This window comes from Hermetia illucens, chromosome 1 (assembly GCF_905115235.1).
Source record: "Hermetia illucens chromosome 1, iHerIll2.2.curated.20191125, whole genome shotgun sequence".
Lineage (NCBI taxonomy): Eukaryota > Metazoa > Arthropoda > Insecta > Diptera > Stratiomyidae > Hermetia > Hermetia illucens.
The window spans coordinates 148,842,901-148,865,626 of NC_051849.1; the positions used below are offsets into that span (position 1 = coordinate 148,842,901).

Consider the following 22,726-nt stretch of genomic DNA (forward strand, 5'->3'; position numbering starts at 1 on the left):
CAGCCTGGCGGATATATTACAAAATGGTGAAAACGGAGCTCGTGGTCCATTATATTATTAACGCCTAAAATATTGGTTTGAACATTCGCTCACTGTGACAGACGTCATCCAACTACCCAAACTGACATTCCATTCAAAAAATCAAAAAACCAAACGGTCGTGGGTCGTAAACATACGATGGACGTGAATAAAACGGGTATAGACGAGTTTACCGATTCATTTTCCCAAGATGAAATCATCAGCGAGTACAAGAAGCTTCTCGAGAAGTACAGACAACTCAAGTCAGCTCACGACGAGGATCAACAGAAAATCTACGAGTTGAAACGCAGCTGGGAAACGGCCTCGGCCGCGGAATCCTATTTGTCGCAGGAGCTGGAACTCGTCACAGCCTCGCAAACGTCTGAAATTGAGAAGGTACAGCAGAAATTTCAGAGTGAAGTGGACGATTTGAAGAAGAAATATTCAGAGGCGACTTCGGACGTTGCCTACTGGGAGCAGAAGTTCGATGAATGTCGGGAAGAGAATGAGGACCTGCGCAGGAAAGTTGAAGATCTCGAAAATGCAGAACCCAAGGAACTACCGAACGTTTCGAATGGGAGTATGGAGCGTGAGTTGCAGTTGGCGAAGGAGAATTTGGAGCTCCTGGCAAAGGTCGATGAGTATCGCAGTAAAGTGACTTCGTCAATGATGGTGATAGCTGAGCGAGACGTGAGTATTTAGTGAATTTTTTTATCCCTTTACAAAGTTCACAAAAGTACATTTTGTCGATAACAACCGTGCATGGATTCGTCTGATTCGAAATGGAATATAGTCTACGTGCTCGATGATCCGAGAGCCCTGCTAGGCTCAATCTTGCTTCAATCACTCATTTATAGAGATTCCTTGAGGAACTCTCGCCGTCTGGCATGAATTCTTCTCTTCTGATAATTACCACAGAGTATATCACCTGCAGCGAGAATGTTGATATGCTGTGGTCAGCGAGTATCAAAGCCACCTGATGATCGAAAAATATAATGTATAGATACGACGGCCAATTACCCCAAATAAGCTGTAGGGTATCAACAGTGCCAACGCGTCATCGTTACCGTCTTCAACGGAGCAACAACCAGTATCCGGTCTAGGCCTGTCTAATAAAGGACTCCATACATCCCAACTTTGCGCCGAGGTCCACCAATTCGATATCCCCAAAAGCTGTATGGCGTCCTGGTTCACACCATCGCTTCTTTTGAGGCAGGATCTACGTCGCCTTCTTCTACCATAAATATTGATTGCCCTTATAGACTTTAGGGGTTGGATCATTCTCATCTATACGGAATAAGTCGACCGCCTACCGCAACCTATTAAGCCGGATTTTATCCACAACCGGACGGTCATGGTATCGTTCATAGATTTCGTCGTTATGTAGGCTACGGAACTATGCTGAGACAGTACTGTTCCCAGGACTTAGCTACGGTCATCATACAATACGAGATAAATGGCGAGAGGAAAAACATCATAGTTGCCTCCGCTTATTTACCCTATGATTCTTTGCATCCTCCACCGACGCAAGAGCTTAGGGATCTGGTGGCGTATGCAGAATCAAGTGGTCTCGAGCTCTTAATAGATTGCGATGCGAATGCTCAACATATTTGTTGGGGCAGTAGCAAATGCAATCCAAGAGGGGTAAAGCTATTTGATTTCATCACTTCTGCGGGTCTTATGACTGCAAACGTAGGGTGCGCCCCTACGTTCGTGCGACCGAGAAGAAGCGAAGTAATTGGCCTAACAATCTGTACCTCAAAATTGTTAGAGTTGATTAAACACTCGTGAGTGCTAGACGAGATCTCACTGTCAGATCACCAATATCCAGAATTCAATCTGAATATTGCGCGCGAACAGTCTGTAGTACAAAGACGGAACCCTAGGAAAGCGGATTGAAAAAGTTCAATGAAATTCTTGGCAATAAAGTACAGTTCCCTAGGCGACTAAGGACTCCTTTGGCGCCGGAAGATGAATTGAAAATTCTGAACTGCACACTTTTGTAGTGCTATGAAAAAGCTTGTCCTATTTCCCGAGGCCAAAGCGGTAAAACGGTTCCGTGGTGGAATCGGGAGCTGCAAAAACTCAGGAAATCAACCAGGCGACTTCTGAACCGTGCTTGCAAAAGTAACAAGAACGAAAACTGGTGAAATTTCAGGAATTCACAGCGTGAATATAAGAGGCTCGTTGGGTGTTCGAAACGAGACTCCTTTCGAGCGTACTGTGAGCGACTGGAAGGCGAAGGAGGGACTTCAAGGCTGTGCAGAGTCCTCAAAAGGAATGAGTCGGCCAAGTTGGATTCTCTTAGAAAACCCGACGGTACTTTCACGAGCTCCAGACTGGATTCAATAAAGACCCTTCTGGAAGTACACCACCCGGGAGAATGGGTGAGAGAAGTGGCATGAGGAGAGTTGACGGTTTTTGGAACCCATTCAACACGCAAGTGCTGCAAGGAGAACTGGAACACTGCGAAAGCGGTTGTTACCCATGAAAAGGTGAGAGCTGCCATACTGTCCTTTGAACATTTCAAAGCACCTGGCATGGATGGCATCTATCCGGCAATGCTAAAGGAGGGTATGGAGCATTTAGAGCGACCCCTAAGAAATATTTTCCGAGGATGTCTTGCTCTGGGCTACGTGCCTTCCTCTTGGCAACAGGTTAAGGTAGTCTTCATACTGAAACCTGGGAAAGATGACTATTCTAATCCAAAGAACTTCAGACAGATCAGCTTGACTTCATTCTTGCTGAAAGGTTTGGAGAGACTGGTGGAGCGTCACATTCGTGGAAACGCACTTAGGTCACACACACTTGGTGAAAACCAACATGCTTACCAACGTGGAAAGTCCTGTGAGTCTGCTCTTCATTCTTTGGTCACAAAGATAGAGGATGGAACTTTGAATGGTGAGTACGCGTTGGGGGTGTTCGTGGACATTGAAGGGGCTTTTGACTGTGCGCCTTTTCAAAAATTTTGTGATGCCGCCAGAGCGGATGGTGTTGATGATGCTTTAATTTAGTGGATCCATGCTATGCTAACGCAAAGATTGCTGTGCGCTGAGGTAGGGGTCGATCGCCACCTGACTACAGAAGCAACGAAGGGCTGCCCCCAAGAAGATGACTCATTTCTATGCGAACTGCAACATTTGCACACGCTGTGCTTGCAGTTGATTGGGATCTTGGAACGGTGTGTAGGAATATACAAGGTGCCGGTGATTTGATAGACAGCTGGTGCCTCAGACATGGTCTGTCAGTTAATCCAAATAAAACCACAATGGGGGGGGACACAGAGGATTGGAAGAGTTACTGGGAGGACTGAATCCAGTTCTTACAATGCCTTCCGATTCTCGTGTCCCCATACATCTGTTTGGTAGAAGATATGAAGTTACCCTGAAGCGTAAAGAGGACTAGGAAGACCCAGAGGAATGCGTGGCGGGATATACGGAAGTCTTCTACACCGATGGCTCGCAAACAGAAAAGGGTTCTGGAGCCGGAGTCTACCTCTCGAATAAAAACGAGAAGTGGGCTTTTCCTTTGGGACAATATGCAACGGTTTTTCAAACCGAAGTTTGTGCGATCCTAAGGGCGGCAAACTGGGTGATTGACGAACGGTTGAAGGGCAGGTGCATCGCAATCTGCAGTGATAGCCAAGCTGCATTGAGGACATTGAGTAGTCCTTTGATCACCTCGAAAATCGTTCAGGAATGCAGAAACCGCTAAGTCTGTTTTCAAAAACTGGGAACAAGCTTCCCATAGTGACAGGTGGCAGAGCCTAAATGCTGCTCGACACAGGCTGGCAGGAAAAGTTTGCTGCCTATTACTCAAGATGATACGTGTCCCTCCTGTATTGAGGCTCATTATTGGCTTGTGCAGTAAGAGCTTCCACCATATGGTGAGCGGTTTCGAACGGAACAGTTTTCATAAGCTGAAATAGGCTTTTTTGTTAGCCAACAACTGTGCGCGAATTTTATCAGCGCAGCTGCAATCGGTTTTGATTTTCGACTCTAGATAGGAGAAATTAGGTTTAAAAGAGTACACGATAGGGCATCTCCTTAGACTGGTATTTATGATTGATCCTGCTGCTTTTATCTGGCTTTGAACATTGGTTAGAGTCAGCCTAGTCAGTCTGATCAATTTCGTCGGGATACTGAATTCTATCATGACCGTGTACACTTTTACCCTGGCTACGCTATCACAGGGCCGCCTCCACCCAAATGTTACAGATGTTTGGATTATGGGTGCACATCTTCAAACTGTCGGGGACCTGACAGAAGAGCAACATGCAGTAAATGCGGTCAGGCAGGCCACAAAGCGAACACCTGCAATGAAAAGGAAAGCTGCGTCCTATGCAGGGACCGTGGAGCGACTGATGAGAACGTTGCGCACACTGCAGGCTTGGGGCGGTGTCGAGTTTTCAGAGCAGAATTGAAAAGAGCTAGGACACGGTCAACATGATTCACATCCTACAAATCAATATGCACCGGCGTGCGACCGCTTACGAGTTGCTAGCGCAGTTCGCTGTGGAAACCGAAACTGATTTAATACTCATCAGTGAGCAGTATCAAAATAAGGGCCCAGTTTCATGGCACCCTGACATATCAGGCCGAGGCCGACGAGATGGCTTTGTCTGGATTCGGTATTTAGGGATAACGTTTTTTAGTGTCTATCTTACGCCGAACGAGACGATGCCGGACTTTCGTCGGAGGCTTGATGCTTTGGACGACGCTATCTTAGGCACGAATGGGCGGATCCTGGTCGGGGGTGGCTTCAATGCTAGGGCACTTGAATGGGGCATGCCTCACACAGACTCCAGAGGGAAACGAACTCTGGAAATGGCGGCGAGAACAGGACCAGTCCTCTAAACACCAGATCCACCCCAACGTTCCGGCGCCCGGGCTGCGAGGGAAGCATACCAGACGTAACCTTCGCGTCGGAATCACTGGTGTCGCTGGTGGACGGGTGGCGAGTTCTGGAAGACTTCTCGGCAAGCGACCACCAATACATTGCTTTCGAAATGGTGGACGCAAACTGTCGGTGGGCCACCCCGGCGATCTTTCTGTGCATGGAACGTCGCGAAAGTGAACACCGAGAAGTTTGTCGAAACTCTGGGAACTGGTGGAGCCGAACTGGAGGTTTCTCCTGGGGGCGGTGGCGCCACAGCAGAATGGCATCGACGAGGTGAATGGGGGCCCATGGGGACTCGGTTACAAACTGGCAACCCGAAAAATCGGGGCTCTGCGGAAACCCTGTTCACTTAAGGCCGAGCAGATTGACCGCATTGTAAGGGCACTCTTCCCTGCGCACCCTGTATGGGATGATGACGTCGGCGCGGAGAGCGCAAAGGACTGTCTACTTTTCTCTATAAAACAGTTGGAACAGACAGTCCTCTCTATGAAAAGCAAGAAGGCGCCAGGACCAGATGGTATTCCAGCAGGGGTATACTAACTGGTATTCTAACACCGGCCAGACCTACTGCTCGGCGCATTCAACGCTTGCCTGAAAGAGGGCACTTTCCCTGCTCGTTGGAAGGTGGCGAAGCTTGCGCTGATCCATAAAGGGAAAGGCGACCCCCAATTGCCGTCTTCATACCACCCACTATGTATGCTTGACACTGTTGGGAAAGTGCTCGAAAAGCTCATCAGAAGTAGACTCGCTGAAGCGATACGCGCTGCTGGATATTTATCTCTCCGGCAGTTTGGTTTGTAAGTCGTGGACCCCGTCCGACGAGTGGAGGCACATAGCCGCCGAACTCGTCGCCGACAGGTGGTGCTCCTCGTAACGCTTGACGTCAGAAGCGCCTTTAATTCCGTAAGATGGAAAGATATTCTAGGCACACTAGACAATACTTTCAACGTGCTGAACTATCTCTTACGGATATTGAGGGACTATCTGAGAAACTGCTCCCTGCTCTATGAAACACTAGAGGGTCAAAGGAGGATGGAGGTCACGTCGAGGGAACGCTACCTATGATAGTCTACTTAAACTCGACATGCCAGAAGAGTCGCGCCTAGTCGGCTATGTAGATGATGTCGCGACGCTTGTTGCTGGACGCATTGTCGAACAGGCGCAAAGCAGACTCGGCATATTGATGCGACGGGTAAGCGGATCGATGACTACTGATGGTTTCAACCTTACGCTGGAAAAAACTTAAGTAGTCATCCTGACTAAAAAGAGAATTTAGACCCTGCGTCCCATATCGTTCGGCGAGTCGATAATCGAGTCAAAATCAGCGGTAAAGTACCTCGGGTTGACTCTTGACTCAAAGATGAGCTTTTTTGAACAAATCAAAGCAGCAGCGAACAAGGCTGCAGCTGGATTTTCGGCGTTAAGTAGGCTAATGGCAAACATTGGGGGTCCTACGTCTAGCAGGCGACATCCCCTGATGAGTTCAACGCAGCCCTGCTCTACGGCACAGAGGTATAGGCTGACGCTCTTAGAATGGAGGTATATCGTAAACGTCTCGCGCAAGTACAGAGACGGGAGCATTGCGGGTGGCGTTTGCGTACCGCACTGTCTCTGAACCGGCCGTGATGGTGATCGCGGGAGTGATCCACGTTGCCCTTCTTGCTAAAGAGCGTCAAGCCATATACAAACGCACAAATTTCGAATGCTGTTAACCCTGTTGCGCCACATGTTACCGATTTACTTGGAGTGAAGCCTCTTTGGAATGGGCCACTGATGTTCTGGGCGCACTGCACACACACACACATTTTATCTATCTTTTTATGAATGGGGCAGATAATGCTTCTTTACCAGTCATCCGGCATCACACACTTTGAGCATAAGTTGATGAGCCGCTTGGTGGAGTTGACCGCTTCCATATTTTACCAGTTCGGCTTTAATTCCATCGGCTCCTAACGACTTATGATTTTTAAGCCAAAAATTGCACGGATATTTGTCCATCGTCTTCAGTTGGCGCCGATGTTCTGCTTGTTGAGCAGTTATCAAAAAACTTAACCCATTGCTGCAATATGCCCATTCTCTCGGAAATCAAATCTCCATCTTTGTCTCGGCAGGATGAATATCGGGGTGTATAAGGCTTCATCCTGCTGAGCTGTTGGTAAAACTTCCGCGTCTGTTGCGGTTGCTCGCTGCACTTTTCGAGTTAACAGACCTGTTGGTTCTCCCAGGCTTCCTTTTTCCATCTATGAAGTCACTTCTCCGCTCGACGGAGTTCGTGATAAGTCTCCGCGCGTCCCCGCGTTCTTTGAGAATGTAGCATTACTCGATATGTGGCATTCTTTCGTTCTGTTGCTATCTTACGTTCATCGTCGAACCAACCGTTCCGACTGCGGCTGGGGCCAAGTATGTTTGTGGCCGTATTTATGATAACGTTCTTCAGGTGGTTGTGAAGATCATTTGTTGATGCTTCACCTCCAAGACATCTGTTAGCTGCTGTTATTGCAGCAGCCATTTCCGACTTATAGTTGTTATGGAAAGCTGTGTTGTGGATGGCTTCCGTGATAACTCTCCCCTAATCGTCAGAGGGGATTCCAGGCGGTGTTTTTGTTCGAGCCTAAAGCACCAAATCAACGAGATAGTGCTGCGAGCCTGTATTGGCCCCCCATGTGTTCTGACAATCATAAAGACTGAGAGGTGCCGGCATTAAATCAGCACGTGATAAATTTGGTTGAAAGTGGTCCCGTCTGGAGAGGCTCACGTTTGTTTATGAACCGCTTTCCGCACAAATCAAATACTTCCAACAATCATTTCATGGGACACTGCTAGTCCGTAATCCGTGATGGTTGGTAGTTTTCTGTAAGCTATGTAAGCCAATGTATCGCCTGTATAGAGGCTCCATCCCTACTTGGCTGTCAAAATCTCAAAGTATAATTTTGATATCATACATAGGACAAGCTTCGAGGGTTCGTTCTAATGCCGCGTCGAAAATATCCTTCTCCGATTCTGCAGTCTCTTCTGTAGGCGCGTGAACGTTAATGAGGCTTATATTGGTAAATTTGCCTGGCAGCAAACGCAAAGTACATAGCCTTTCGCTTATTTTTTCAAAGCGGATAACAGCAGGTTTCATTATTTGCTGACTAAGAAACCTACTCCGAGCACATGGTTTGGGTGTATAGTATGTGGTGTAGTGGCTCTTCTCCAGGAAACCGGACCCTGTTCAGCGCATCTCTTGTAACGCTATTGCATCAGCCTTATATTGGGACCGGGTATCGGCTGGCTGCTGGACAGCATTCGATCTGTACAGAGAATGCACGGTCCATGAGAAATTGCGCAAATCGTTCGTCCGTTTTCGTTGCCGAGTTTGCCGCAAATTTTCAATCCAGTTAGTCAATCCAGCTCCTTTCATCGCTGTGTAACTTCGTTTTTCTGTTTAAGGTTGTCAGACCTACTCAACCCCCAACCTGGAGAACCATATGGTACAATTTGTCCCGTTTTTAGTTTCGGGGGACTCGCCTTCATCTTCTCGTCGTCAGTGGATAGACGAAATGTGCTTCCACTCCTTCCGGGTGTCCCGCGAAATTAAGACTGCTCTGCTATTCTGTTTCATGTGTTACAAGTGCGACCCACTCGTCGCTCACCCTTCCGGTAACTGGCTCGTATGCTGAATCTTCGTTCGTTTTCTCAGGCCAGAGTACACCGATGACATGGTGGATACAGGTGTTAACGCAGCCCTAAAGCCTTTCAGTAACAACGGTGGTCAAATCCGGTGTGCTGCTCATACACAACAACACAAAGAGAACGGTGACGCGGAACCCCCTCAATTTGATGTTGTTGTTGAGATGGTCGAATTTCCAGCTTTTGCACAATACAGCGGATTTAGCATGGTTAATTTGTCGAACGGTATCAACAACAAATTGATCTAATTCTTCGATATTCTGTATATTCATGCAAAAATAGGAAGACGACCAGTCAAACTCAGTAGTTTGGTTTCGTTAGTGGTTATTTACAATCCAACCCTGGCCAACTCCTTTAAGTCCAGAACCGTTTCACCAAAGCTATTGACAAAATGAGCAAAGTGAGAGAGCAAGTATCATCGTACTCGTGGTGTTTAATAAAAGATGGCATCGTCCATGTCTTCCGACCACGGCAACATAAAGAGCGTCATCGATATCGAGAAGATAAAATATCGGTGACAAAATGCAACCCTGACTTCGCTTTGGACTTCAAATTCTTCCGAAATGTTATCTCAATGCAGCGCGTGACATATTTCGCCGTTATATACGGCTCTGCTGGCACTTGCTAATTTCTGCGGAATGCTCCTCCTGCGTAGAGCAAGTTAGATACACTCCCTGGTCAAGCTGTCGAAAGAATTCTTTAAATCAAAGGAGTTCAAGTGGAGAACTCTAAACACTGCTCCAAAATGATCCGAAGGATGTTAGTGTGGTCATTGAAGGAGGATCGCTGTCGATCAATCTAACGAAGTGTTCTTTGATGTATTCCAAGATGACTTTAGGTGTTATATTGGCACTAGCAGCACGTAAAAACTCTTCCAATTGCCGCACACAAGATGCACGTTATCAGATTCTCTTAATTTACGAGTAGGTGGACTTAGCAGCTTTGTAGGAGTTTTACGGGAAAGTTCCGCAGGGAGACTGTCAAGGCCGTCATCTGTACTCTCTTTGAAAGAGCAGTCTGTAGGCGCAGATTAAGGTGACTTATTGTATCATCCACAACAGATGGAACTTCATCATCATCAACGGCGGAACAACCAATATCCGGTCTAGACTTGCCTTAATAAGCAGCTAGACATTTCAGTGATGGAATTCCTTTTACCGCCTTTCTGCAATCAGCCAGATCTTGTGGCCGATTCATTCACAGTAGACATAGAAACATTTTTATGTTTCAATATTATCGGCTTCTCCCACTGTTACAAGATGGGTCACCGCTCTGTTTTCTGCAACCAGAGGCAATAGCGACACACGAGCGAAGGTAAGCGACCATCAGATGGTTGTCCCTTTCGCGGCCGATGGCAGCACCTCTTTTGTTAACCACATTGTGATAGCTCCTACCGGTCAGTCCAAACCCAAATGACCATGTAGCAAGTTCTGTCCTGAAACCGCCAGCTACCGATAACGAGACGCTGAAAGTTGCAGGAGTCTACATACATTCCACCATTGTCGTTACGGTAAACAAGAAGAAGGAAGTCCGAAGAAAGTGTCAGATCTCACAATACCACCTTTAGGAAGCCTTTCCTATTGCATGCAGTTGCTCATAAATTAATCATGCAGGTATGTGTATGAGGTGAGAGTCCATTGTACTCGATCCCTCGTCTAACTGACCAGAATAAAATTCTGGTCCAGGTTAAGGAGCATCACCATTGTGCAATAATAACAATAATCGTTGGCGCAACAATCGATATTGGATCAGAGCCTTGAAGTGTGTTAGAGCACTTCATTCAAGACCGTAACGGTACACTACAGTACATTGTAGGAGGCAATGTAGTCAGCATTGCGTTCGGCCGAGATTATTACCCTGATTTGACTCAGGTACTCATTCACAGCTGAGTCGACTGGTATCCGACGTCAAATCACGATACAAATCCCACTGCCACCAGTAAGATTTGAGTACTCTAACCACTCAGCTATCCGGACACAAATTGTACAATACCATGCACCAACGGAGATTTCCGAGCAATTAAACGCAGTTCAGGGGAGGCTTCCTAAAGGTGACATTGTGACATTGATGGGTAATCTGAATGCAAAGGTGGGATCAGACAATACCTTGCTCGGACATGTGATGACATGTTCATGGGAGGTTCTTCGATTTTTGCAACTTCCACCGCCTTGGCATGTTCTTCGAGCACAGAGCCTGCCATAAGGTCGGTTGGGTTTCAATTGACCGACGCCGTACGAGCAATCAGATCGACCACTTCGGATCAGCAGTAGATTTAGGGGTTATCTGCTGGATGTATATAACAAGAAAGTCGTTGACATCGGCTTCGAAAGGGATCATCATCTGATGGTCACTAACGTTCGCCTACGTATTGCGCCCACCACTTCCCGCAGGTTTGGGGAACTGCGACCTCCTAAGTTCAACATCGACCGCTTGTAACTAGGTGTCGCTCGTCAGTGGATTCAATGAATGATGACATCTTTCCTCGATCACCTCGACTATACTTGTTTCGCTCTAGATTTGGAAAGAAAAGCAAGTAGAATCGGAATGAAGATAAACAGCAACGAAACCAAGGTTCTCAGTCTGACGGGTTATCACACCCACCCTATCTGCATAAATGGACAGAGCCGATGAGTGCGTCGTCCCAAAGGCACTTAGTACAGAACAGTAGAGAAATGCTAGCAAATATAAATAATGATGATCCCGAATAAAGGTAAATATGCAACGTCTGTCACGTTAACAATATTTGGACGAGAACGATATGATTCCTTTTCTCAAGTTCTTGTTCAGGAGAAAGCATGGAATCGTCGAACATGTTCATCCGTTAGCTTTTACCTGAAGCGAGGTCGAAACCAGAAGGATTTTAGGATCAGTATGGTCTTGCCAGTCGCTTGGGGTGCATCTAGGGGAATCGAAAGTGGTAATTTTTCTTCCGTTAACTCCAGGTTCGGTTTTTCAGCCGCTTCTCAAGTGTTGAATAAAGATTGAACCTTTCTCGGTGTCGCTCAGCTGCCGTCTGACAATCGAATTGGTCTATTTAACTTCACCGCTACCCAAATAATTCGTTTCTGGAAAGGCATTAAATTTTCAAGGAAACTCTTTAGATCCTTATGCTTACCCTTTTCAATACTTGCTGTTATGCTTTTCTAGCTACAGTTATTTCTTTTTCAAATTTATCGTTCGAACATTTTGGAGGATCGGAAACTGGGAGGACTGACTGGAACTTCGATGTGGCATGCAGGGCAGTTAATGCTAAAACTTGTGGAGAAATGTGGAGCCTGATCGTGTTGATTACGAGGACAGATTTGCGATAATCAAAGCAATCAATCTACTTTGCTGTCAGCTCGATGGGCTCGGTAAGGATTGGTTGGAGGTTTGAGAATTTTATGAGAGCCAGCGAATGGTCCGAACTTAGACCAAAGCAGGGTTGCGCAGATAGTTGGTTTCTTTTTACATTGCTTGTTATGCCAAATTTGATAAGTTCAAGTATTTTACGACGATTAATTGCCAGATGGTTGGTCGGCCACCAGATAACACATCGAATTCTAAGTTCGTCGATATGGCAGCCCGGAAGTTTTCGCCCCTAGGTAACATTAGTCTCCAGCCCCAGTACGAGTCTCCAATATTAGGAAGATGCTCTACATGAGGGCTGCCTGTAATTCTATTTTATATTAGTTAACACCTTTCGCATTTCAGTGGCAGGTAGCAGTGTAGCAGAGCTCATTTTTTGCAAGAATGGTTTAAAGAATCAGCATCTGGTTTCGCATGAGTTCTTGCACCATGTTTTGTTTTGATGCCATGAATTGGTTTATGTTTTGAATGAGTTGAACCATTATAGATTCTACTTCAGCTATATTGATTCTGGAATTAAATTTCACAGTATCAACATAAGACAAAATAGACTGGGTTTAAGTAAGCATAAATATATCCGGATCGTTGGAAAAAGTGGTTGGGTTTAGATCGCTTGTTAAGAATCTTTTGGTTGGTGGTATGAATTTTCAACGTATACAGGGCATCTCCTGTAATTGGGAATGTGGTTGTTACCGAATTTTTTGGCACGGAGATTATATTATAATGGAAATTGAGCTGTGGAATAGGGGTCATCTCAGATGATGCATATACTTGGAAGTGGATAGTGGGATTTCGTGCGCCCAAACTCCTGACAATCAAGACACTGTATGGGCCCTTTTCGTTTCATTGGTTCTTCAATTGTTATACTTCGATGCAGAAGGTAATACGAACGCGTTTCACCTTAGCTGCACCGGTTCCAATTCCACATTAAATATAAGTTGGGGTATTTTGAATCGCTTTTTATGTAAACACCAATTTAATCTTAAAGAGCGCTTCATGTATTTCAGCAGCATCAATTTCGGTTATTAGGAAGGTTACCCTAATTTGATTATCCAAACTCCCTGAGAAATTTCTGGATCGGGGATGATTCACGCTTTCAAAGCGAAAACATACGGATACGAAACCTTTGAACAACCTCGAAGCATTAAAATCACTAGCAAGAAATTATGGTTGAGGACGTTGAAACTTGCTCGTACTAGTCTACCGAGGAAGCGCTCTACTAAAAATTTAGCATTTAGAAGGGGCATAGACGGAACGGGATACCTGCAACAAAAATTTAATATTGTCGCGAATCCTTTTTCCGTCCGCTTAATAATAAAAGCTTCAGCCTAGTATGGTGGTGAGGAACAATTGTTGATAACTTGTTTCTTGCAGAATGCACTAGAATCCACGGTCGCAAATAGGGTTCAATTATAAAATATCATAGTTGACCGAAGACCATATTGTGAGATCAGAGCGCTGAAGGCGATGATTGTATTATCCGAGTTTGCTGGATTGATTTTGTTACTCTGTATTCGTTTTGTTGTGCAACAATGATCACCAAAGAGTCATACTGATGACTTCAGATTACATATACCTGACTACACAAAACTTACACTTCCCAGTTTTATGGTTGCCAATTACCACTGAATGGAGCCTATCCTCTGCCACTTCCGCTTCCGATCAACACGTCCATGGGTAACGTTTCGTTCGAAATTTTATCAAGCGCCAGCGTATTCGGATGGCACGACACAGATAAGTACTGATGAAGACTTGGAGCTTTCGAGTAACAATGGATTTCACTCTACATGCGCCACTTCCATATAGCAAACCAGGAGAAACTTAACCTCAACCTCTCATTCCGTAGCCTATATAACAATGAAATTTATGAGCGATACCCCGACCGTCTGATTATGAAAACAACCGGCTCACTAGGTTGCGGTGAGCAGTTTGCCTAATCCGTATGGGTGAGAATGTTCAAACCCGGAAAGACTATAATGGCAATATCTATGGTAGAAAAAGAAGCCGTGGCAGATCCGACCTCAGATGGAGCGATGGCGTTGGCAAGACGCCAAATAGCTTTTAGCGATTTCGAATTGGTGAGTCTCAGCACGAAACCGGGATGTCTAAAGTTCCTTACTAAGGCAGGCCTAGACCTGATACCGGTTGTTGCGCCATTGATGGTGTTGATGGATCTCAATTTGATATGAAGATAACTGCATTTCCAGAATTTGGAAAAAGCAGCATAGGTGGATCTAGGACCATTAATACATCGAGCGACATCAAGTTCGGTACCGCCGTCGACAGAAACGGCCCTTCTGAGATATACAAACTGAACAGCGCCTTCGATATTCTTTTCACTAATGTAAAAAGGAAGACTAGGATGACCCGCCGCATTAGGAATCTTCGTATTGGTGGCGGTTATCTTCAGTCCTATCTACCTCTCTTTCCAAATCCAGACCCATTTGCTCAAGGTCCATGACTCGGTAAGAGAGCAGGTAGATGTAATCAGCGTAGTCGAGGTGTTTAATTAAAGATGTCTTGGTCGATGAACAGAGGATGTATGTATGTAAATGTTCCCCAAGGTGTTGATGTGGTCAATGCAGTGGATCTAGAATGGAAGCCAGCCATCTGTCGACCAAGCATTCGAGATGCTGCTTGACCCGGTCCAGGATTATTTTAGTTATTATTTTTGCGGCAGTAGGGAGTACGAAATGACCCTCCAATTGTCGCAATCCAGATGGCTGCCCTTTTTCGGATTCCTTACAATCATCTTCTTCCAATTTCTGGGGAAGATCTCAGATTTCTGTGTTTTTGGAATAAATGGCAGGAGCAGCATGAATAGCTCGACAGAGAGTCCATCACTCTCGACGGCTCCACACTGTTGTTGGCCGAGATGATTTCACTTCTATTTGAGAAAGTAATCCGTATCCACAGGCTATAGTATGGTATGGTTGAGAACCGTGGTGAAGTGCTCCTACCTATTCAATTGTTCATACTTGTGGTTGAGGGTTCGAACGCTAACGACCATTTCCAAGGATTTTCATGATGCGGTGTGCGATTCTTTAATCATTGTTATTTGCCGCAGTTTCTGCTTTCCTGGCCAACGCTTATTGCGTTTGTCAGTGACCTTTTGATCACGCCGTACACCACGCTGAGCTTACCGGGTCTTTTATGGATTGTAAGAAACACTGTGCGAGAACTATCCAATCGTCGTTTTTAAATTGTCATGTTTCCGGTCAGCTTCTCTTATTGAAGTTTTACAATCCTGTGTAAGTCATACGTCCTTAGGTAAATGACGATGAATGTTCGGAGTTTACATGTTAATGGCGCCAATTATTCATGCAACCCTCTTCATATACAAGTCTGGTCATCATCATCAACGGCGCAACAACCGGTATCCGGTCTAGGCCTGTCTTAATGAGGAACTCCAGGCATCCCGGTTTTGCGCTGAGGTCCACCAATTCGATATCCCTAAAAGCTGTCTGGCATCCTGACCTACGCCATCGCTCCATCTCAGGCAGGGTCTGCCTCGTCTTCTTTTCCTACCATAGATATTGCCCTTATAGACTCTCCGGGATGGATTATCCTCATCCATACGGATTAAGTGACCCGCTCACCGCGACCTGTTGAGTGGTATTTTATCCACAACCAAACGGTCGTGGTATCGCTCATAGATTTCGTCGTTATGTAGGCTACGGAATTGTCCACCCTCATGTAGGGGCCAAAAATTCTTCGGAGGATTCTTCTCTCGAACGCGGCCAAAAGTTCGCAGTTTTTTTTGCTAAGAACACAAGTCTCCGAGGAATACATAAGGACTGGCAAAATCATAGTCTTTTACAGTAAGAGCTTTGGCCCTATGATGAGACGTTTCGAGCGGAACAGTTTTTGTAAGCTGAAATAGGCTCTGTTGGCTGCCAACAACCGTGCTCGGATTTCATCTCATAGCTGTTATCGGTTGTGATTTTCGAGGCTAGATAAGAGAAATTTTCAACGGTTCGTTCTTTTGGTTTTGACGCTGACATTGCCACCATGTACTTCATCTTGCCTTCATTAATGTGCAGCCCAAGACTTCACGCCACCTCCTCGATCTGGATGAAAGTAGACTGAACATCTCGGGTTGTTCTTCCCATGATGTCGATGTCGTCAGCGTAAGCCAGTAGGTGGGTGGACTTGAAGAGGATGGTGCCCCTCGCATTTACATCGGCATCGCGAATCACTTTCTTCAGGGCCAGGTTGAAGAGGACGCATGGTAGGGCATCCTCTTGTCTTAGACTGTTGTTGATGTTGAATGGTATCGAGAGTGATCCTACTGCTTTTATCTGGCCTCGCACATTGGTCAGGGTCAGCCTAGTCAGTCTTAGCAATTTCATTGGGATACCGAATTCTCTCATGGTCGTGTGCAGTTTACCCTGATCTGTTGCTGATTTGCCTGGAGTGAAGCCTCTTTGGTATGGGCCAGTGATGTTCCGACCTAGCAAGATAGAGGTGAATATCTTATAAATGGTACTCAGCAACGTGATACCTCTATAATTGCTGCACTGCGTGATATCTCCCTTTTTATGTATGAGACAGATAATGCTTCGTTGCTTGTCGTCAGGCATTGATTCGTTGTCCCATACTTTGAACATCAATGCTCAGTCCGTCTGATCACTCACTTTTTATGAGCCCCTGAATTATAAATGACGAAATGAGTAAATTATTATCGGTTGAAGTTTTTATATGTATAAAGTCAGGTACTTTCTATTAATGCATAGACCGAAATTTTTCATCGATACATACAAATCAGGCTTAGACTGAAGCAATGCAAAAGCGAAATAAATAGTATTTTCAATGATTGCGCGGTAGAAGTTGCTATTTTATTTGGGAATTTTTCCACCTTTTTGTTTCAACTCCCCCATTTAGACCCAATTCAATACTACAATATGCCCCATGTATTCACTCCAACTCGAAATATCTTGCAACTTTCATTGTTTTCGCCATTCATTTTGTATTGAGGTCAGAGAAAACAAAAGACGGGCGTTGCTTTGTTTTGAATTTTCAAACGGTCAACCATTGAACTGTCGGAGATATTTGTATGGCACGGCGGATATGTGGTTCCATGGTGTAATGGTTAGCACTCTGGACTTTGAATCCAGCGATCCGAGTTCAAATCTCGGTGGGACCTACGAAATTTTTATTTATTAACTTTGGTGCTTCGCCTTAGGTTGCAACTGCAAGAATCGAATCTCTAACGTTCGTAATTAGCGCGCTTGTCAGATAAGAAAGTCCCCAATTAGACACCATTCATATAAGATAGTTCACGATAAGAATTGTTCATTAAATTGTCAATGATATAAGATACCGCGAACAATTATGCAAATATTCATTCGGGGGCACCTTATGGCGCAAACCTAAAAATGTGGTACATTTGCACTATTTTTACAGGTGCCTGCCGTTTAATTAGTACTGTTTACCAAGTCTTTCGTTTTGGCCAACCTAAATACATAATTGAGTGCTAGACTCGTGCTATCATTATCGAGCGTTATCTTATACACCAGCTGCATACCATCAACTATTCATACAACAATCGAAGATCGAGAATAGGGATTTACGGTGATAAAGATCCGTGACGAGCTGCAACGCCCACCCATGACAAATCGACACCACACCTTTATATACAAATATAATTGACATAATTTGTTTTGTTTCATACGTTTCTCATCTTTTATATTAGTATCGTTATTTTTTCATGTTTATCGCTATACAAAGAAGAAAGCATTCATTGTGGAACCGTTCTGAATAGATAAAATAAAAGTGTTCCATTCGCTACGAAACAAAACCAATTATTAATACAAGTTCCCACTCAATAGCAGCAAATAAAGAAAACGACCCCTGTAAGACCCACGAGTCGTAGATCTTCTTGAAATTGGGTTAATATTTCGTTTATGCTTTGATGGTAATATTCATTTTATTAATTCCTAGAATTTGACCTTTAAACTGTCACTCGCTCAAAAAAATCCGAGTCGTTTTCAAGGTTTTGTGTGAAACTATTATTTACGATTTATTGAATGGTTTTTCACAGCATATCATGATGTGGGATATCAAACGAAAGGGCTCCGTTATTACTTTTGAAACTGATCCAAATGAAGCATATAGAGTGAGAGGCCGTGACCGAAATGGTTACAAGTTGACATTTGCTCCATTATATTAATTCAAAAACACGACACGTGTAGGAATTAAGGAAGACAAAACCGCCTTGTGAAATTCAGCCGACCGAGGCTAACTAGAATTTTGTTGCCAGTTAATGGCGAACTGGACCCAACTGGCCGTGCTGTACCACTTTAACGATAAAGGGCCGCAGCTTCTCACGCAGTTGTTTTCTAACAACACAATAATTCAACAATAAACTAAGAAAATTACTTTAAGCACGTTGTTTCCAATGAGTGAACCATAAATTAGAAAATTTATTTTAAGCGTGTTTTTTTCCGCGCATTTTTACTAAAATGGCAGTAATTTTATTACTTTTTTCAAAAATTGAAATTACATATCATCATCATGATATGCTACCAAATCATATACTATACCAGTCGGAATACCGGAAGCTCGCGCTTCGGGTATAAAGGTTTTGTGTTCATCTTATGTAAGAAATTTCAACGCACATTTTTCTATCCGTATACAGCTTCAAATTTAACATAATCCTTCATATTTTTCCAAACCACGAGACATACGTACATATTACAGCCATAGATATTATGCTCACCCTAAACAAACAAACTGCCTATTTCCGAATACTTTACACATATATGCACGTATATAAATTGATCGAACCCATATTTCCGATTTACTTCTTATATCTATTTTAATTAGGCGCTACCCGCAAAGTTCATTAGCACGCATATATTATATACCTTCATACACACATGTCTGGTTGTCAGATAACTAAAAAACTAAAACAAAATAATTCTCTGCGACCCAATTCATAAGAACTCATTTCGTTGTGGTATTGACGAATTGATATGTGATGATGACGTCATACAGGTTGTAGAGTGGACGAAATTCATAACAAATTGTAAAGTTTCACCTTCTATAACTTTGTTAATAATAGTTGGATTTTCTTCAAACTTGACCAAACTGTGCACTCATCATCATCAACGGTGCAACAACCAGTGTCTGGTCTAGGCCTGCCTTAATAAGGAACTCCAGACATCCCGGTTTTGCGCCGAGGTCCACCAATCCGATATCCCTAAAAGCAGTCTGGCGTCCTGATCTACGCCATCGCTCCATCTTAGGCAGGGTCTGCCTCGTCTTCTTTTCCTACCATAGATATTGCTCTTATAGACTTTTCGAATGGGATCATCCTCATCCATATGGATTAAGTGACCCGTCCACCGTAACCTATTGAGCCGGATTTTATCCACAACCGGACGGTCATGGTATCGCTCATAGATTTCGTCATTGTCTAGGCTACGGAATTGTTCATCCTCATGTAGGGGGCCGAAAATTCTTCGGAGGATTCTTCTCTCGAACGCGGCCAAGAGTTCGCAATTTTTCTTGCTAAGAACCCAAGTTTCCGAAGAATACATTAGGACTGGCAAAATTATAGTCTTGTACAGTAAGAGCTTTGACCCTATGGTGAGACGTTTCGAGTGGAACAGTTTTTGTAAGCTGAAATAAGCTCTGTTGGCTGACACCAACCGTGCGCGGAGTTTATCATTGTAGCTGTTATCGGTTGTGATTTTCGACCCTAGATAGGAGAAATTGTCAACGGTCTCAAAGTTGTATTCTCCTATCCTTATTCTTCCTGTTTGACCAGTGCGGTTTGATGTTGTTGGTTGATTCGTCTTCGGTGCTGACGTTGCCACCATATATTTTGTCTTGCCTTCATTGATGTGCAGCCCAAGATTTAGCGCCGATCGCCGCCTGCTCGATCTGGATGAAGGCAGTTTGCACGTCTTAGGTGGTTCTTCCCATGATATCGATATCGTCAGCATAGGCCAGTAGTTGGGTGGACTTTAAGAGGATCGTACCTCTTGCATTTACCTCAGCATCACGGATCACTTTCTCCAGGGCCAGGTTAAAGAGGACGCATGATAGGGCATCCCCTTGTCGTAGACCGTTGTTGATGCCGAATGGTTTTGAGAGTGATCCTGCTGCTTTTATCGGTCAGGGTCAACCTAGTCAGTCTTATTAATTTCGTCGGGATACCGAATTCTCTCATGGCCGTGTATAGTTTTACCCTGGCTATGCTGTCATAGGCGGCTTTAAAGTCTATGAATAGATGGTGCAACTGTTGTCCATATTCCAACAGTTTTTCCATCGCTTGCTGCAGAGAGAAAATCTGATCTGTTGCTGATTTGCCTGGAGTGAAGCCTCTTTGGTATGGTCCAATTATGTTCTGGGCGTATGAGGCTATCCGGCCTAGCAAGATAGCGGACAATATCTTATAGATGGTACTCAGCAACGTGAAACCTCTATAATTGCTTCCCTGTGTGATATCTCGCTTTTTATGTATGCGACAGATAATGCCTCTTTGCCAGTCGTCGGGCATTGATTCGCTGTCCCACACCTTGAGCACAAGTTGATGAACCACTTGGTGTAATTGGTCGCCTCCATATTTAACCAATTCGGCTGTAATTCCATCGGCTCCTGGCGATTTATGATTTTTTAGCCGATGAATTGTACGGACTGTTTCTCCTAAACTTGGTGGTGGCAGTATTTGTCCGTCGCCTTCAGTTGGCGGTCCCTCCAACTCGCCGATGTTCTGGTTGTTCAGTAGCTCATCAAAGTAGTCAACCCATCGCTCCAATATGCCCTGTCGGAAATCAGATTTCCCTCTTTGTCTCGGCAGGATGAGCATCGAGGTTTATAAGGCTTCATCCTGCTGACTTGTTGGAAAAATTTCCGCGCCTGGTGCGGTTGCTACCTGTACTTGTCGAGTTCACAGACTTGTTGGTTCTCCCAGGCTTCCTTTTTCCGTCTGTGAAGTCGCTTCTCCGCTCGACGAGTTCGTGATAAGTCTCTGCGCGTGCCCGCGTTCTTTGAGAATGCAACATTACTCGGTATGCGGCATTCTTCCGTTCCGTTGCTAGCTTACATTCATCGCCAAACCAGCCGTTCCGACTCCTTTTGCGGCTGGGGCCAAGTATGTTTGTGGCCGTATCCATGATAACGTTCTTCAGGTGATTGTGAAGATCATTTGTTGATGCTTCATCTTCAGGTCCTCTGTTTACTGCGGTTATTGCAACATCCATTTCCCTCTTATAGGTGTCGCGTAATGCTGTGTTGTGGATGGCTTCAGTGTTCACTCTCACCTGATTGTCAGAGGGGATTCTAGGTGGTATTGTTATTCGAGCTCGGTGCACCATGCCAACGAGATAGTGATCCGAATCTATATTGGTCCCCCTATATGTTCTGACATTCATCAACGTTCTTCAGGTGGTTGTGAAGATCATTTGTTGATGCTTCACCTCCAAGACATCTGTTAGCTGCTGTTATTGCAGCAGCCATTTCCGACTTATAGTTGTTATGGAAAGCTGTGTTGTGGATGGCTTCCGTGATAACTCTCACCTAATCGTCAGAGGGGATTCTAGGCGGTGTTTTTGTTCGAGCCTAAAGCACCAAGTCAACGAGATAGTGCTGCGAGCCTGTATTGGCCCCCATGTGTTCTGACAATCATAAAGACTGAGAGGTGGCGGCGTTCGATCAACACGTTGCCAATTTGGTTGAAAGTGGTCCCGTCTGGAGAGGCCCACGTATGTTTGTGGACCGCTTTCCGCGCAAACCAGGTACTTCCAACAACCATTTCGTGTGACCCTGCTAATTGAATAATCCGCAGTCCGTTATCATTTGTATTTTGATGTAAGCTATGGGAGCCAACGTATCGCCTAAATACGGGCTCCTTCCCTACTTGGCTCATCCTCAATCCTCAAGTATGATTTTAATATCATATCTGGGACAGGCTTCGAGGGTTGGTTCTACTGCCTCGTAGAAGGTATCCTTCTCCGACTCTGCAGTCTCCTCTGTAGGGGCCTGCACGTTAATGAGGCTTATATTTCTAAACTTGCTTCGCAAGCGCAGAGTGCATAGCCGTTCGCTTATGTTTTCAAAGCCGATAACAGTAGGTTTCATTTTTTGGCTGACTAAGAAACCTACTCCGAGCACATGGTTTACTGGGTGACCGCTATAATGTATGGTATAGCGGCTCTTCTCCAGAAAACCGGTCCCTGTCCATCGCATCTCTTGTAACGCTGTTATATCAGCCCTATACTGGGACAGGGTATCGGCTAGCTACTCATCAGCTTTATCTTGTACAGGGAGCGCACGTTCCATGAGGAAAAGCGCAAATCGTTAATCCGTTGTCATTGCCGGGTTCGTCGTTGTAAAATCCATCCTGTTCGAGGCTCCTTTCGTGGCTTCGTAACATCGGTTTTCCGTGTAGGGTTGTCAGCCCTACCCAACCCCCAACCTGGAGGCCAGTTGATACAATTTGTCCCGTTTTTAAGCGCGGGAGACTCGCCTTCATCCTTCTCCGTCCGAGGTGGAGATAGGGTTTGATAGTAGAGCTGTTGGTGTTGGTTCAGCAGGCATTTCCCAGGTTTTATGCTCCATCGTGGGTACCAATCCACGTTTCGCCCTGGGACCTATACTACCTTTTGACCACCTGCAACTATGCATTATGTTCTTCATTACACGCATGCCAAATTTTGTACTTCTGGGATGAACATAAGAGGGGTGCCGGGTAAATTTCTAAAATGTGGAAATATACTATTATTAACTTTATTTGTGCAGATATCGGAACCTGATATCTTTTGAGGCCTAGATTTCGTAG

At 44.9% G+C, this 22,726-nt stretch overlaps 1 protein-coding gene and 1 non-coding gene across 2 annotated transcripts in view; both read left to right on the forward strand.

Annotated features, from left to right (window-relative positions):
• Positions 1-177: 177 nt before the first annotated feature.
• Positions 178-22,726, forward strand: part of LOC119646254 (protein Spindly) — a 37,483-nt gene continuing 14,934 nt past the window's right edge. The window contains exon 1 of the mRNA XM_038046659.1: positions 178-708. Coding sequence (XP_037902587.1) covers positions 178-708 — 531 coding nt within the window. The remainder of the gene's footprint in view (positions 709-22,726) is intronic.
• Positions 17,012-17,083, forward strand: Trnaq-uug. Its single transcript has one exon. It is a non-coding gene; the product is annotated as a tRNA-Gln (tRNA).